The sequence below is a fragment of the Entelurus aequoreus genome, linkage group LG19, assembly GCF_033978785.1.
Source record: "Entelurus aequoreus isolate RoL-2023_Sb linkage group LG19, RoL_Eaeq_v1.1, whole genome shotgun sequence".
Lineage (NCBI taxonomy): Eukaryota > Metazoa > Chordata > Actinopteri > Syngnathiformes > Syngnathidae > Entelurus > Entelurus aequoreus.
Window position 1 is genome coordinate 35429389 of NC_084749.1, and position 19002 is coordinate 35448390.

General features: G+C 38.2%; 1 protein-coding gene across 1 annotated transcript in view; it reads right to left on the reverse strand.

The window, feature by feature from the left end:
* Window positions 1-19002, reverse strand: part of nek7 (NIMA-related kinase 7) — a 143293-nt gene that overhangs the window by 47341 nt on the left and 76950 nt on the right. The window contains exons 3-5 of the mRNA XM_062028405.1: window positions 15846-15986; window positions 15461-15523; window positions 1618-1728 (exon numbers count right to left, since the gene is read on the reverse strand). Coding sequence (XP_061884389.1) covers window positions 1618-1728; window positions 15461-15523; window positions 15846-15986 — 315 coding nt within the window. The remainder of the gene's footprint in view (window positions 1-1617; window positions 1729-15460; window positions 15524-15845; window positions 15987-19002) is intronic.

Here is a 19002-nt window from a genome sequence, read left to right on the forward strand (position 1 = left end):
GAATCTTTCATCCTCGCTCAAATTAATGGGGTAATCATCACTTTCTCGGTCCGAATCTCTCTCGCTCCATTGTAAACAATGGGGAATTGTGAGGAATACTAGCTCCTGTGACGTCACGCTACTTCCGGTACAGGCAAGGGTTTTTTTTATCAGCGAGCAAAAGTTGCAAACTTTATCGTCGATTTTCTCTACTAAATCCTTTCAGCAAAAATATGGCAATATCGTGAAATGATCAAGTATGACACATAGAATGGATCTGCTATTCCCGTTTAAATTAAAAAAAATAATTTCAGTAGGCCTTTAAATAGAAATTAGCAGCAAGAAATAATCTTAGATTGGACTACGAACATGACGCTACTACCAAGAATGTATCGGTGCTGATGCATCTCCGAAGCAAAGACATTTGAAGGAATTTTCGGTCGGAGAATAATGGAAATAAAACCTTTGAATGTGTCAGAGTCTATTCAGAAGGCTCTGTGGATTGATGGAAGGAGTTTTAAATCCGAAGGAAAAGACCGTTCGTGCCCCAGCCGATACTGTTCCAGATGAAGGCTGCTATTGTTCTGGACTATCTTGCCAGTTAGGCCAAATACAGAGTTATTGCTAATTAATCGGGAGTGCACAAATGCAGCGTGAATAGGTTGGTGAACACTTTATTATTTTCCTTGTAATTTGTATACACCGGCTTCATTCTCTGCCATCTTATTTGTATTTGTCTGGTTTCCAATCGCATAATCCAGGTCTGTTTGTCCGACTTTTCAAAAACCAAACACGATTGGATTAAGGTGTTTTAGTGGGTTGTAGGAGGCTTATTTAGAGCCAAAATATTTGAGAAATCAGACTAATTTAGTGCATGGACACATACTGGCTCTTCCAGAAGTGGAGAACACCAATGTGATAATGCATGTATTTTCGGGATATACCGGTCAAATCCCACAGATTGACTAATTGATTGCGATCGACGGGTTGGTGACCCCTGCTGTACTCAATGGGGAGGCAGTATGGTGTTGAACACTTATTTTCTGAGTTCATTCTCTGAGGTTAAAAAAACATAAATTATTGTATCATTGTTTGTAGTCCTTCAAAAGCACTTTTTAAAATTATGTACAATGAGGGTCCTGCCAAGTGAAAAAATTATGGGTCCTTAAAGGAAAACGGAGCACAAAAAAGCAATGTTTTCAATCGTTAGCAAAATATGGTAATTTCACCTCAAATTAAATTTGATTATTCTCCAGCACATTTGCTCAAAGAAAAATAAGTCAACCAACGTTTCAACATCACAAGTTACAGGGCAATGGGTTCCTTGTCAAACTAAGTCAGTATAGAGAGCCTGAAATTGTATCTAAGTGTTTGTTATTCATACTGTAACAGTACAACAACCTGGGATTGAACCGAGTTGTTCTGTTTTGTCTAAACAAACTGTTTATAAAGGTTTGTGTACACACAATAGTTTGGTACAAAATGCTGTATTTCACAATTTCTCCTGGTAATAAGCATTTTTTTATATACTAATTTATCAATCAAATTGTAGGGCCTCATATCCAGTTTCACAGACTCTAGTGGGTTCATGTGAATTATTCTTTAAATGATGCACTATTGCTGTGGGAATTCACTTACCTTGATCATACGTGAGAGGTCCCCGGCATCAGCTAGCTCCAGTACTATGTTTAGCTCATTGTCCTCAATAAAAGACGCATGATACTTTATCACATTTGGATGGTTCAGTTGCTGTGGGAGAAACAGAAGAAATGCAACAGAGATATAAACAAAAGTAGAACATTTTGGACACCTTTGACAAACAAAAATTTTATTTTTGATTAAGTCTTGAAAAAACTAAATATTGTTTCCGTCTTTTATTCAAACGAAGAAAATAGTTGATTGTTATATAACACATTTACATCAATTTATTGTATTTTTGCCAGACAGAGATGCAGAACTTTCTACAAGTTGTAGAGGTTAATTCTACCAACGTGCTCATTTGTTACATCAGCGCATTACTGTTTTATAGTCATTAGTGTTATCCAACTACAACAAACATTAAGGGTCTGTGTGGTGGGTTCACAGGTTTTGAGGAACTACTCAAATATACTGCTGTCCTGCAGATTTAAGTTATTCTAAAATTATTTAAAGTTCAGAATAGTCCCCCACGGACAAATATAAAATAAGCACACAGCAGAGTTTTCTTCCATCCATGGTACTGGCATTGTTAAATGAAAGTCAAACTTTTTCTTCTTGACTGGATCAGTCACTCTCCCGTCCTCATCGTCATAATCAACTGGCATCTAAGACGGAACTTCTCGTAAGCTTTCCGTTCCCACCAGTCTCCTCCTCTCTCTCCTCATTTTGCTTTTGAACATAATTTGCAAGAGACCGCTTCATTTTTGGAAAACTGTATCCCAAGGGGTGGAGTGGCTGTGTTGTGTTCTGGCAGCAAAATGTTTCCTTCTGTCCCCCATAGAGCTTCAAACCTTCCCACGAAGGATTTGAGAGGATTTAATCTCCCTGATATTGCTTGCTTACTGATTTGTCCATTATTTGTTTAGTTATTTTTCTGCTAAAAAAAATAGCACAACTCTGAATCAATTAGAATGGTACCTCAACCTACGAGTATATCAACTTACGATTTTTTTTTTTTAAATACCAGCTGTCTCTCAGCTTTGTGTTATGATTACATTTCAAGTATCATTTAAGTTACGAGCCCCAGCACCACTAGAGGCCATAGTAAACGTCAAATGAACGCCAGAAAATTGCCAGTGAAGAAAAAATAATGTTTTCTTCACTGGCAATTTTCTGGCGTTCATTTGACGTTTACTATGGCCTCTAGTGGCGCTGGGGCTCATAACTTAAATGATACTTGAAAACATTATTTTTTCTTCACTGGCATTATCTTATAGCTACAGATAGACATATCTTTGTCCTCCAACCATTGGAACTAAAATTGGGAGTGTGAAGGACAATGCTGAGAAAAAGAAACAAATGATACTCATTGAATAAAATAAATTATCACTATCATAACCGATGGCACGGCTGACATTGTGAGGCAGTTCTAGCCTAGCAACGCTAGTCTGCAGAATGGGCAACATCTGGAAGCGGGAGAAGCCAGCTATTATGACAGCCGGCTTTTTTCAGACTCCCGAACGAAATACAAATGAGATGGAAGAGAATGAAGCAGGTACTGTGTAGAGTTGGGGGAAATAATGAATGTTTAGATGCATCGCAATTCGGACAAAGATGATTATAAAATCGATTAGTAAACGTCGATAATCGATGTATTTATTGTAAATCAAGTACTTCAGACAGTTCTAAAATTTGTCTGACCGAAAGATCCCACCAACTCCTTTATTTTAGGGCACTTATCTTCCAGTTTTGCACACATTTCCATGAATTCAATAAAAGTGATGGAAATTTCTTAATACAAGCCACTGTTTTTAAAAGTCGCAAGTGATAAACACTTATTTAGTGAAACAAAAATAGGCTCCAGCACCCCCCGCGACCCCGAAAGGGACAAGCGGTAGAAAATGGATGCATGGATGGAAATGAAACCTAAAACTGCATCAATTTACATAAATTAAAGATGCATCAATGATCAAAATCGTAGCGCCTGAATCGTAATCAAATTGTGAGGTGGCCAAAGATTCCCACCTCTACAAGGCAAATAAGAAAACACAAACCGCACTCCAAACTGATTAACAATAACGCACAACTGGCAAGCGTATCCAAAACAATAGCAACACTCATCTGGAACAGTGTCTGCCTGGGCATGAACAGTCTTTTCCTTCGGATTTATTAAAACTCCAATCCACAGAGCCTTCTAAATGAACTCAGAGACATTGTAAAGTTATGTTTCCATGATTCTCGGTTTGAAAATTCCTTTGAAACAACTCTCTACCGCCAGTCTTTCTTTGCTTTGGACCTGCATCCGCTCTGAGACATTCTTGGTATCAGTGTCATGTTCGTGGCACAATCTAGAAACACTTTTTGAAGCGGTCTGCTATATAACATCAGCATAGCCACAGCCATAATATCTGTAATATGTAGCAATATTACAGCGGACATTAGGTACAACAAGAACTGGGCTGTATACTTGCAAGGAGCCGCAGATGCCTTGTTTTGGTGTGACGTCAACGGAAAAAGCAATACAGTAATCCACGCCAAAAGGAAATAAGCGCCCCCCAGTGTACGGGAGTCACACGGCGTATGACACTGGAACTTCACATGTAAAGTATGTGTGGAAATACAAAACCAGTGAAGTTAACACGTTGTGTAATTCGTAAATAAAAACAGAATACAATGATTTGCAAATCTTTTTCAACTTATATTAAATTGAATAAACTGCAAAGACAATATATTTAATGTTCGAACCGAGACACTTCATTTTTTTTTGCAATTAATCATTAACTTAGAATTTAATGGCAGCATCACATTGCAAAAAAGTTGGCACAGGGGCATTTTTACCACAGTGTTACATGGACTTTCCTTTTAACAACACTCAGTAAATGTTTGGGAACTGAGGAGACCAATTTTTGAAGCTTTTCAGGTGGAATTCTTTCCCATTCTTGCTTGATGTACAGCTTAAGTTGTTCAACCGTCCGGGGTCTCCGTTGTGGTATTTTAGGCTTCATATTGCGCCACACATTTTTAATGGAAGACAGGTCTGGACTACAGGCAGGCCAGTCTAGTACCCGCACTCTTTTACTATGAAGCCACACTGTTGCAACAAGTGGCTTGGCATTGTCTTGCTGAAATAAGCAGGGCCGTCCATGATAACGTTGCTTGGATGGCAACATATGTTGCTCCAAAACCTGTATGTACCTTTCAGCATTAATAATGCCTTCACAGATGTGTAAGTTACCCATGCCTTGGGCACTAATACACCCCCATACCATCACAGATGCTGGCTTTTCAACTTTGCGCCTATAACAATCCGGATGGTTCTTTTCCTCTTTGGTCCGGAGGACACGACGTCCACAGTTTCCAAAAACTATTTTAATCGTGGACTCGTCAGACCACAGAACACTTTTGCACTTTGCATCTGTCCATCTTGGATGAGCTCGGGCCCAGCAAAGCGGGCGGCGTTTTTGGGTGTTTCTTGATGAATGGCTTTGGCTTTGCATAGTATAGAGTTTTAACTTGCACTTACAGATGTAGCGACAAACTGTATTTACTGACAGTGGTTTTCTGATGTGTTCCTGAGCCCATGTGGTGATATCCTTTACACACTGATGTCTCTTTTTGATGCAGTACCGCCTGAGGGATCGAAGGTCTGTAATATTATCGCTTACGTGCAGTGATTTCCCCAGATTCTCTGAACTTTTTGATATTACGAACCGTAGATGGTGAAATCTCTAAATTCCTTGCAATAGCTGGTTAAGAAATGTTGTTCTTAAACTGGACAATTTGCTCACGTATTTGTTCACAAAGGGGTGACCCTCGCCCCATCCTTGTTTGTGAATGACTGAGCATTTCATGGAAGCTGCTTTTATACCCAATCATGGCACCCGCCTATTCCCAATTAGCCTATTCACCTGTGGTATGTTCCAAATAAGTGTTTGATGAGCATACCTCAACTTTATCAGTCTTTTTTGCCACTTGTGCCAGCTTTTTTTGAAAACATGTTGCAGGCATCAAATTCCAAATGAGCTAAAATTTGCAAAAAATAAAGTTTTCCCGTTCGAACGTTAAGTATTTTGTCTTTGCAGTCTATTCAATTGAATATAGGTTGAAAAGGATTTGCAAATCATTGTACTCTGTTTTTATTTACCATTTACACAACATGCAAATTTCACTGGTTTTGGGGTTTGTACAAAAACCCAACTATTTAACAAATTAGACTAATTTAGTGCATGGAAACGTAGTCACTGAGCGAGAATTTTCCGTGTAGCTCCAGAGGCAAAAATCCAACCACAAACATGAAAGCAACATCTGTGGTGACCACGATGGTTTTTCAAGGTAAACGTTAAACGTGGACTCGTACTGAGTCATTTGTAGTACACTCAATTATATTTAGAACACTTTATCCATCCCACTTTGTTAACATTTAGGCATTTGAACAGAAAATGGAGGAGAACAAAACAATCAAACCGTTAAAATACAATACAGTAAAAACAGAATATATACTATTATATTATTGAGGCAGCGGGTGGTTGGGATATTACAGAATATATGATCTGTGAATATTGTATTGTTTCCCATACAAACTACTGTACTGTAGTTGTTTGTACCACTATTGCACTGGTTTCAACATTTCTTATCTACAAGTTTGTATGTCTTTTTAACTGCATGTTACATGTCAAAATTGTGCTCTTTTGTGAGAGCCAAGCACATATTTCGATTCAATTCAATGGGTGGGGTTGTTTTTAATATAGACTAATATTTGAGCTTGGTCGTGGAACGCAGTCTGCTCATAGGTTGAGGTACCACTATAATTGGTTCATTCAATGGTTAAAATAGAACCTTAAAAAGACCCCATGTAATTCTTTAGAATCGGAGCGTCCAAACGTTTTACACCAAGCACTGCATTTTTTTTTGTCCTCTCTATAAGATGCCATAACCCATATCACACTTGAGCCACATGGGAAAGAAAAGAATCAAAATTATGTCACTTGAACCATACAGGATAAATCCAGCTTGAGACAATTTTGACAATTCTATGCTTTCGCAGCTTTTGGGTGGCTATTCACTCTCCAATGACTGGGATCCTGCGCACAAAATAAGGTCTATGAAGACATGGTTGGATAATTTTCCTGGTCTACATACAGCCCAGTCAAAACGCAATTCCAGCCTAAACAAAATATTTAAGGGCAACTTCTATGGAGGGTGTAAGCTACAAATCGAAATTACATTTTATCTAGGACTAATACCCGTACTGTATATTTTAGTAATTTTTTATTGAGATCTGCAACAACGAATCACAAGTAAAATAATTTGCGTTCCATATTTTATACGCATGGACCAAACGGAAGGATTTTGTCCTCTAGTGTGACAAAGCTGGGTGACATGTCACAACAACCCCTCCAACTGTGATGACAGCAACTCGTGCGAGACACAAACACACACAAACACATCCACGCCTGACAGGCTGACATGGATGGCAGTCAGAAAAAACAAGCATGATGGGCTTATCTCGGGATAAGATTTTCCTGTTGGCTGGTCACTAAGGCAGGCACAAGACTTCCCAAGGTAAACAAAAAGTATTTCAACACAGAATGAGGAGGGTGACGAGAAATGCGGTACGTACATGAAACAAAAAGAGCATGATGGTGAAAGAATGGAAACATAAATAAGATGAGGGACAAGGGGGTAGCTGGGGGAAGGGCTAAGTGAAGAATTAAAGAAGAGAGAAAGGAGTTGAAAGGGAGATACATTGAAAGCTGGAATGATGGCATGGCGATGTGTGTGTGTGTGTGTGGGGGGGGGGGTGATGTGAGCAGACAGAGCAGTGTGACATGCGGCCTCGCTTTCTGTGCTGTGATTAAAGAAATGTTCATGCCCTGAATGATGCAGAGAAGAAGTGAAAGGAGGGCTCACTAGTCACTACAATACATTGTGCCATGCTACACCATCCAGCCATCTATGCATCCCTCAATGAGCCTCCTCACTACAATGTCTCCATCTTTCCCTCTCCCTCCAATGCCCTCTCCCTTGCCTGATATATTTTTGGCTCAGAAGAACAGTTCCACACGTCTTCGCACTGCAACATAGCCACAGAGCAATGACAAGCCCCCCCTCCTCATCCCGTCTATACCCAAACCACTTTGCTGCAGACGAAGGATATACAACTGCAATGTTCACGTGCAGATGTTAATGAAAATGACAGATGAAAAATGCAAAATCATTCCTTAGGAAATAATATCATACAGTTGTGCATAACTATGTTGGTACACACACACAGTGGAGATAATTACCTAAAACATACACTGTATACCGTAATAACTGTTCAACAAAAACAATTTCCTGTCAGTCTATGTATTAACGATGTGCACGACCATTAATTAGGGTTGCATAATACACAATATCAATAATATAAATTGGCTGACAATACAGGTGTTAATACTACCTTTCTATTGTGATGATGTATTATGATGATCAGTGTACAGAAAATTGTCTGTAAAGAAGCATGTATTCATAGCCACATCATGCTCTGTCACTGATAAGAATATGGTAACAAATTTCCCTCTTAGATTTCGGGTAGCTTTCGTGGTGGCGTCATTAATACCCAGTTGCCAAATAGAAAATGATGGGTTCGATCCCCACTCATAGATGAAAACATACGGTTGTAAATTTTCTAATTTTATGTTTTAATGATGTTAAAATTGTTTAATACGCTAAAGTTCAGCATATCAATAAAAAGTGGACTGTTACAAAACATGGTGATTGTCAAATATGTTAGATAATATAACACGTGATAGTTCTATATCAATGAAAACTTTTGTTATTCTGGAAATGTATTGTGTTGCTCAAGGTAATGTTATTTAAATAGTGCTGGGATACACATGATTTCAGCCTTTCAAAGCTCCTTTTGGACCTCCAATTTTTGACCTCGGTATTTGTCAAATCCTAGTTGAGGCAGACAAACACTACAGGGCCGTCCCTTTCATGTGTATTCGCGTGTGTTGTGCCTGTATGGTGTGCGTGTGTGTGCCTTTAAAAGGCGGTGCTTGTTGCCAAGTCAGCCAGACAGCGTTCAGAGCATCATTTTAGCTCAGCTGTGTGTGTTAGCTAAAAGGAGAACTGCACTTTTTTGGGAATGTTTCCTATCGTTCATAATCATTATGAAAGACATGATGATGTATGTTTTTTTTTAATGCATTCTACGTAATAAATAAATGCGTTCAAAAGTATGCTTACAAAGGAGCTTATGGGAGCCTATAATTCTGCCTATATTGCGCTTAAAAAACATATCCAAACACCTCCATTGATGTTTTATATACATGATGTAAGTATCCATCCATTTTCTACTGCTTTTTTCTTCTGTTAGTGCTTATAATAACAATATCACTAATACTTGGTTAATATTCAAGTCACGAAATTTAAATCAAGTATTGTTGGCGCTTTTGTATGGGTATTGATTTAATTTTATGGGCAGGAAAGAGGACCTCCAATTGGTTCCGCTGTAAACTGACTTTTATTTACCTTGATTTAATACTATATATATATATATATATATATATATATATACATATATATATATATATATATATATTTCCTTAATCATATATGTATATTATTTTTATAATTATATATACATTATATATAATATATATGTTACATATATAAAACAGATATATATATACAATATGAATATATTATATATACTGTTATTGCAGGAGGCTGCAATAGATATGGCAATATATATTATAGGCAATATCGCCAATCTCTAATGACCATAACTAAAACCGATGCAATTTGTATTTAGATACATTAATAATGTTGTAATTAAGTTGTGCATAAAGCGACTCTCGACTACAATATAATTTGGGATAAGCGATATGGCCCAAATTATATATCAGGATATATATTTTGCATCTCCTGCAAAAACCATATCCATCACAATATGTTATTTGGTTTACAGTTAAACAGTTTTTGGCACTGGAAGGAGTAAAGAAGACAGCGCCAAAAACTGTTTAAATCAGCTGACCGGACACGTCACAGCAACATCACCTTGACAACCTCTGAGGAAGGCCACAGTTGTATCCAAAAGTGTCAGGTACGGAAATAAAAACACAGGTCTGGCTATAAGAATAAAACATTGCAAGACATTGTATTGTTTTGTTTGGATACTTTAGTTACATTAGTTTTGGGTGATGCTACAAATTTGGGTATCGATCAAATACCAAGTAGTTGCAGGGGCATTATTGGTCATACCAATGCTGATACTTCAAATTTTTAAAATCATTTAATGATACAATTTTTTAACACAATTATAGTCAGATACAAAGACATGATGGCATTGTAACAATATCAATTCAATATTTGAATTGTTTCCTGTTACTGTCTTTGATTTAACTAATTTGGTTTTTGCCCTTAAAGTCCTCCTGTGTCCAGGAGTAAAATTTCTTATGGTTGTAAACAATAACAAAAACGGCAAAAAAATGTTTGATTATAAATATTGATCTAATGTCTTTAGTATCGACTATATGATCATATTCTATTTAGTATCATTACTGTCGATATGTGTATCAATCCGCGCACCTCTGATCTAGCTTGCGGTTAGCATATCCTCTTACAATGTGTAGTGGAGTATGTTTAACTATTCCTCGTCCTCCAGGGATTCAACTTATAAGAAACTTAGTTTATTTGCCGCCTTTGAGGAAAGGAATGCATAGTCAGAAGTGGCTTTCCATTGTGGAAGGACATTAGCCGCTAGCGACAACATTACAGGGCATTGAGGACACATTCGTTTTTTGTCGCTGTCAAATTTGTAGGACAAAGCCAGAAAGTGTCATCAACATGCATTATCACAATATAACGATAGTATTAAAAGCTTTCTCTTCGGCCAAATTTGTATCATTTGTATCACCTATCCAATCTTAAATACAATACCATTAGCTCTAATCCACTTATCCTGTTCAGGGTATAGTAGCAAATAGCTGGAGTCTGTCCCAGATGACTTCAGTTGGAAGGCAGACTACATCTTATAGTGATCACCAGTCAATCACAGGGCATATGTAGAGACAGACAATCAACCTTTAGACAAATTATTGTCGTACTTCTAAGTCACGAAACAAAGTGATAAGGAGACATAATTTAGGCCCGTACAATAAAAGTGAATTGCAGAATGTGTATGTTTTTGTCATAGTATTTGTACTGTGTTCAAAAATAATATTTCAAAAAAGCCTGTTACTTGACATTTATTGGTCTTGTCAGAGAACACACAGTCCCTAATACTGTTCACACATACACTTGCATCATTAAATTATAAATAAATGGGTTTTACTTGTATAGCGCTTTTCTACCTTCAAGGTACTCAAAGCGCTTTTGACAGTATTTCCACATTTACCCATTCACACACACATTCACACACTGATGGCGGGAGCTGCCATGCAAGGCGCTAACCAGCAGCCATCAGAGGCAAAGGGTGAAGTGTCTTGCCCAAGGACACAACGGACGTGACTAGGAAGGTAGAAGGTGGGAATTGAACCCCAGTAACCAGCAACACTCCGATTGCTGGCACAGCCACTCTATCAACTTCGCCACGACGTCCCTTAGCATTAGCAACTTTAATTGCTGAATAGGGTACATCATTATTCTTTGGAACGTATACTTGTTAGTAACAAAAAAGGGGGACTCAGATGTAGGGTTAGAGGCACTGTGAAACTGAACGATATGTCAGAGAGCTGGCTACTTCTGCTCACGACATTCGTATCAGCGGGGAAAATAGGACAGCGAAATAAGTGGAATTCTCAAGCTGAAATTGGTATGTCAGAATAGGAAAATACAGATGAATAAGCAGACACAAATACAGCTAAGGAAACAAACCAATAGGCAGACTGATGAAAGACAGTGACTAAGAACAGCGTGCGTAAGTGTGTGTGTGTGTATGTGTGTGTGCATGCGTGCATGGCATCACGCACAAGTATGTGTGTCATTCCAGTCGGTCCATGCCACTGTGCCTCTCATTATTCTGATTTAGCTGTGTCTCCTGTTGGCTTGTCTAAAGGGGGAAATAAGGCAAAATGACTCTCTCTCTCCCCCTCTCTCTCTCACAATCAGCCGTTATTATAAGGGTGCCTGTGTAGCAAAGGGCCAATCCAGGACAAAATTCTTCAGCAATGAACTTATATGTATGATACACATGTACATGTATAAGCAGGGTAGGCTGGGGAAGAAAAAATATATATACTGTATCTGAGGAGACAGAAAGTATGAGACAGCAAAGGACGAAACAAAGTAATTTGTTAAGGAAATGAGTGACACTTGGTGAAGTGTGACATTGAACGCGACCGTGACCACTTGCAGGAGGTTAGAAATACAGATTGAGGTTAACCCAGATGTCTTGGGGCATCAAGTCAAAGATGGGCTGCTCAGATGACTTCTCTCTACAGTGCCTTGTCTGCATCTACGTATACCCTTGCCTTTGATCGACCCCTGCAGCTACACTGAAGTGTTTAGAGTGGCACAAACAGATCGAATTAGTTTTCTCGTCCTCCTTAATGTATATGTGGGAAAGCGTACGGACACAAACAGCCTGCAGTCTGTATTATACATGGCAGACGATCGCATATACAACGGAAAATATCATCAGGAAAACAAACATGGGACAAATATGAGAAAGTTTTGATTATAATTTGATAACAGTCTGATTGACACATTTTATTTGAAGGCTGTTAATGTTTGGTGTATAGTTTAAAGAAAGGTGATTTAAAGGGAAACTTCGGTTTTTTTCAACCTGGGCCCTGTTTTCATAATTTTTTCTGTATATGTGAGTGCTGGATAAAACATTTTTTGAGGTCGCGCCAGTATTGAGCAGGGCAGGCAGCCTCCAGCCCAGCTAACGCTCGTACACAGGGCAACTGGCTCTCGTCAAAATTCGGCCTATAAACATGCATTTTTTTCACACTGACAGGCTCAGATAGTTACAATGAGTGTCCGACAACATACTAGAAAGGAGAAATTAACGTATGTCTCTACCTTTAGCTGGAGATCGCTGTTTGTTGTGAGCTGTGTCCAAATCTCACCACGCTACAAATCTCGTTCCGAAATCTCGCGATAACTCGCGACAAAACACCGGTGGAAAAACAGTTACTTTTATCCTTTTCTATAAAACTAAACTAACAGTCTTCGGTAACTTAGTCCAATACAAAATCACTTCGGTCGTCTCTCTTCACCTCAGTCAGGTAACTGTTTTTCCACCGGTGTTTTGTCGCGAGTTATCGCGAGATTTCGGAACGAGATTTGTAGCGTGGTGAGATTTGGACACAGCTCACAACAAACAGCGATCTCCAGCTAAAGGTAGAGACATACGTTAATTTCTCCTTTCTAGTATGTTGTCGGACACTCATTGTAACTATCTGAGCCTGTCAGTGTGAAAAAAATGCATGTTTATAGGCCGAATTTTGACGAGAGCCAGTTGCCCTGTGTACGAGCGTTAGCTGGGCTGGAGGCTGCCTGCCCTGCTCAATACTGGCGCGACCTCAAAAAATGTTTTATCCAGCACTCACATATACAGAAAAAATTATGAAAACAGGGCCCAGGTTGAAAAAAACCGAAGTTTCCCTTTAATATATTGATGAAGGCTGTGATCCACATAAAGCAGGGATATTAAACTAAATGTTCACTATTATTCTAATTTTGAATATTCAGTAGAACCAGCGTCCTCTACAGTACTTTTGATTTCGGTGTATTTATTGTGTCGCGAGTTACAGGAGCGCTCTGCTGCTTTAAAGGCCTACTGAAACCCACTACTACCGACCACGCAGTCTGATAGTTTATATATCAATGATGAAATCTTAACATTGCAACACATGCCAATACGGCCTGGTTAACTTATAAAGTGCAATTTTAAATTTCCCGGGAAACTTCCGGCTGAAAACGTCTAGGTATGATGAGGTTTGCGCGTGACGTCAATGGTTGAAGCGGAAGTATAGGTACACCATTGTATCCCAATACAAAAAGCTCTGTTTTCATCACAGAATTCCACAGTATTCTGGACATCTGTGTTGGTGAATCTTTTGCAATTTGTTTAATGAACAATGGAGACTGCAAATAAGAAACCTGTAGGTGGGATCGGTGTATTAGCGGCTGGCTGAAGCAACACAACCAGGAGGACTTTGAGTTGGATAGCAGACGCGCTATCCGACGCTACCCGCAGACCGCATCGATGATCGGGTGAAGTCCTTCGTCGCGCCGTCGATCGCTGGAATGCAGGTGAGCACGGGTGTTGATGAGCAGATGAGGGCTGGCGTAGGTGGAGAGCTAATGTTTTTAGCATAGCTCTGTCGAGGTCCCTTAGCTAAGTTAGCTTCAATGGCGTCATTAGCAACAGCATTGCTAGGCTTCGCCAGGCGGTACAGCATTAACCGTGTGGTTACAGGTCCAGATTTTGGTAGTATTTTTGATCCTCTGTCTATCCTTCCAGTCAGGGGTTTATTTATTTTGTTTGTATCTGCATTTAAGCACGATGCTATCACGTTAGCTCCGTAGCTAAAGTGCTTCGCCGATGTATTGTCGTGGAGATAAAAGTCACTGTGAATGTCCATTTCGCGTTCTCGAGTCTCATTTTCAAGAGGATATAGTATCCGAGGTGGTTTAAAATACAAATCCGTGATCCACAATAGAAAAAGGAGAAAGTGTGGAATCCAATGAGCCCTTGTACCTAAGTTACGGTCAGAGCGAAAAAAGATACGTCCTGCACTGCACTGTAATCCTTCACTCTCACGTTCCTCATCCACAAATCTATCATCCTCGCTCAAATTAATGGGGTAATCGTCGCTTTCTCGGTCCGAATCGCTCTCGCTGCAAGTGTAAACAATGGGGAAATGTGAGGAGCCCTTCAACCTGTGACGTCACGCTACTTCCGGTACAGGCAAGGCTTTTTTTATCAGCGACCAAAAGTTGCGAACTTTATCGTCGATGTTCTCTACTAAATCCTTTCAGCAAAAATATGGCAATATCACGAAATGATCAAGTATGACACATAGAATGGATCTGCTATCCCCGTTTAAATAAGAAAATTTCATTTCAGTAGGCCTTTAAGGACCTTCTGCAAAAATGTGAGACACGCACATGTTTTTTGAACTAAACTTGTTAAATAGCCCAGATGATGAAAAAGGGAGAACCTAAAATAGAACCTTGAGGAACACCACTAGTATAACTAAATAAGTTTAACAAATGACTACTCACTGCATCTGAAGTAAACAAGCAACAACAAGACCTTAGATACATAAATCACATTAGAAAAAAATATCCAACTTAAAGGACTTAAAGAGGTGCCTGTTAGGATTATGTACATCACAAGTTTGGACCCCAGTGTTTTACATTTGCTAGCAAGGTTAAATGCCAATGCAAGGATCTGCCAATGTGTTTACAGTGGTCAAAGTTCCTCTATACAAAAGGAACTCTCGTGTTTTTAGTCATTTGCCGCAAAAATATTTGTCTCCCAAGTTTTGAACTGAACCGCCAGTTGAATAGCCGTGACATAAAGTACACACAATAGCCATTGAAAATGCGTATGACACCTTGAGGAAGCTATGTATACTATCATCCTCACTCAAAGACTTCAGGGATTACATGTACCCTAAAAGTCCCACACAGTCACAGTTTCACTTTGTGTGCAACACACATACTTTTCCTTATTCATGACAACAAAACCAAAACACATAAATGTACCCACAGACACCACACGCAATACCAAGACGCCTTGCACAGATGAATTGTTTTTCTTGTGGTGGAAGGTCTCTGCTGAGGCACGGAAAGAAGAAAAAAAGTGCAGCAAAACACTCCCTCTTCTACAGTTCCTTACCTTAAGGAGGTCTATCTCTTTGATGCAATCTTGCCGAGCTTTGGCATCCATCAAGTCAAATATCTATTAGGGGATCAAAATGAAGAGAGAGACAGAGGACAAAAAAAAGCATGTTAGATGTAGAATTGTAGAGGGAAAAAAGGAAGAGGGACTCTGTTTGCTGTTGTAGGACACTGTTCTAGTGAACACAGTCATTTCAGAATCAGAATCAGAAATACTTAATTAATCCCCGAGGGGAAATTCAGAACAAGCAATATTCACAAGCAACATGAACATTCAAACATATTAAAACTAAAGGTGATGTGTGGGGAACATGGAACTTGATTTGTTATGAACTCCTACATGTTCTGGAAAATTCAAAACACAACATTTGTGTGTGTCTTACCTGGACTTTCTTCAGGGCCACAGATGTGTTGTCTAGAAGATACCTGGCCCGGTAAACCTCACTGAATTGTCCCCGACCTATTTTCTTCTCGATCTGGAAGTTAGCAAGTGAATTGTGGCCCATGTCTGGCTGTAAAGGTTTCTGGAATACAAAACATATATACATATATAACTAAATACTCAACAAAATTGCATTAAAATGATCAAATGATTGGACAGAAAAATGCTAAAAATGTGTTATTCATAATGCAAATTGGTCTGTGATACTAATGCCATGTTATTTACTACACTGAATATAGTAAACTCTATAATTAGGGATGTAACAATGAACTGTAATAATAACTGCATTAAAATTCCCGATAGATAGTATTAACGTTTTAAATGAAAATTTACGAAAAATCGTGATCGATAACTGCACTTTGACAAACTCACAGACTGACTGGCTGGCACTAGCTTGCTAGCTTAAAGGACATGAAAACAAGAGGCATTACTGTCTTCCCCATTAGGAAACGCCATATCCCTATCTAAACTTGCATAATAAACACAAAACATGCAAAATAGGTATAACGGTGTGTGTCAATCTATTTTTAGGGGGAAAAAATACTTGGTCAAAAGATAGTGTGTGTACAAGTACTTTTTGAGGACATTCATCAATACCCCACTGATAATAATTTTGGTCACAATAACCATGTTATACATTTTTCATATTGTTAGATCCCTATCATGATGCATCTACCATGAATTGATTAACGTGGACCCCGACTTAAACAAGTTGAAAAACTTATTCGGGTGTTACCATTTAGTGGTCAATTGTACGGAATATGTACTGTACTGTGCAATCTACTAATAAAAGTTTCAATCAATCAATCTCAAATTTGGGGCAGAGACTCAAAACCAACCTAAAGTAAGTTTTTTGGACCATAGATGATTCAAGCAAAATTTTGTAAGCTCTTGTGTTGATTGTGATACAATGTGTTATTTATTATATGTTGTGGTCTGTAAAATTCAGTCTGTTCTTCTGTTTCCCTGAGATTCTTTTCCAGGACATTTACACCCGCCACAGGTTATCACGTCATACACTAATACATTACACTAAATTCCTCAATCTTTGAAAGTGTTCTTTGACAGTTATAACTAGCATTTACCCATATTATTTCTATGTTTATTACTCAGAGATTTAACGTACAGTCGAGGACTCTATGATGTATCTCAGAATAATGCAAACACATCCACAGATTATAGCCTAGCGCTTCTTTAGTGTGACAAACTGTGAGTTTGTCCCACTAAAACAGTTTGTCACAGTTTTGTCTCTAGGCACCAAATCCTAAATGGAAAAAGTCAATTGGAAGCACAGGGTTGCAGAACTACTCTAAGTGAAAATGCTGAATTGATTGGCTGGTAGCGTCACGTGGGGTGATGCACTGGCTTGAAGCACAGGCTCCAAAATCTGATTCACCAAATCTGATTTTTTTTTTGCCCTCAAATGACACAAAATTGATCATTTTTTTCCAGTCAAAATGCTTTTAAGTGTTTCAAATCTGATTTTTCACATCAGATTTGGGCCACATCAGGAGGTAGTCCGAATCCGTTTGGAATTGGACTATTTGGCTACAGTCTAAACAGCAATGCGACCTGTTTGCGATTTATACAGTATGTCATATTTGGTCAAGCTACAAGAAAGATCAGTTAATAATACATAATGAGTGATACGTACAGTCAATACAAACACATTGGAGGCAGCCACCATAGTTGACATCTTCACACAAAAGTCACAATTTATTCGTAATTTGTTGGTCCAAAGCTAATGAGGATTTTAGCAAAATGAGGCTAATATGTTTTTTGGGTCGTTCTGTGTATTTATTTTTACATATATTGCGCCGTCGGGAGCGTGTTGGGCAGCTTGCTGGTCACTAAACATATGGAGTAAAATTCGGTATTGAAAAAAAAATTGTTATTATCGAAAAGTGACACCAAAACAGGTTTTGACAACAAATAAATTAATTACATGTTTTCGATGCCAATATTTATATTTTTGCACACTTATTTTTGTCTGTGTGTGTTTTAAAAGTTTGATGATAAATTTTTTTCACTTTGGCTGCTGTATTTTTATGGTTTTCTTTATTTTCTTTCAGTTTTGTTTCTTTTTTTACGGTTTCAAACTCATGGCAGTGATTTGATATGGGGGGCGGATGCCGGCGGGCAGGCCTTACAACAAGTTTAACTGGAAGAAGTTTTACTAGAATTAATCTTGCAGGTAAAACACCGTAGAAGAAGACGGGAGGACCTAGGGCGTCTAAATCAAGTTTAAAAAGCTTCAAATTATAAAATTGTGAAGCAAAAGTAGTTGTTTACATTTTTCTTGAGTAGGCCTGTGTGTGTTGATGTTGGCAGATTATCTCCTGCTCAGAGAGAAACTGTGTGTATTTAAATATAATATAGTGAACTACTGTACTTTTATTACGTTTCGACTACTTACTTAATTCGTGAAGCACACTGGTCAACTTAGTTAATTTCAAAATTGGTTTTATATATGCAGTAGATTTCAGCACTAAGAGGTTGTTAGGATATATTTATTTATTGCAAATTTGTAATGTATTATGCTTTAATTTATTGTTATTCTTGATGAGGGGAGTCATGAATCTCTTTACAAAGCAAGAAAAATGACTTTAAAACAATTATTTCTAAATGTTAGTTATGGTACAGTTTATGGAGGATTTATTATATGACTGCTTTATTAGTTCATTTTTAAATAAATTGTAATATGGTAGTCAACCATCAGCTTTGCTCACTTCATAATGATGTACTGTAGTTGGATGTCCCCTCAGACACACGCTGGAGAAAATCAAGATGTTTAAAAAAAGGCAGAGTTACATACAGTAACATCATAAAGTATTACTCAGATATTATTTTTTAAAGATGTTTTTAATGCAATAGTTAATAGAAAGGTACTTTTTAAATTCATTTTAAATAATCCCTCAGCTGTACGATATAGCAGTTGATATTTTTTGTAAATAGTTGTACTTTCAAATGTACCTGTACAAAGTATGTGGAATATAATTTACTATAGCTGAAAGTATTCCTCTATTTTATATTATTTGCAATTAAGGCAGGAAATGAATGGCCACAGCGGTAGTTTCAGCACATTGTTTAACAATTTA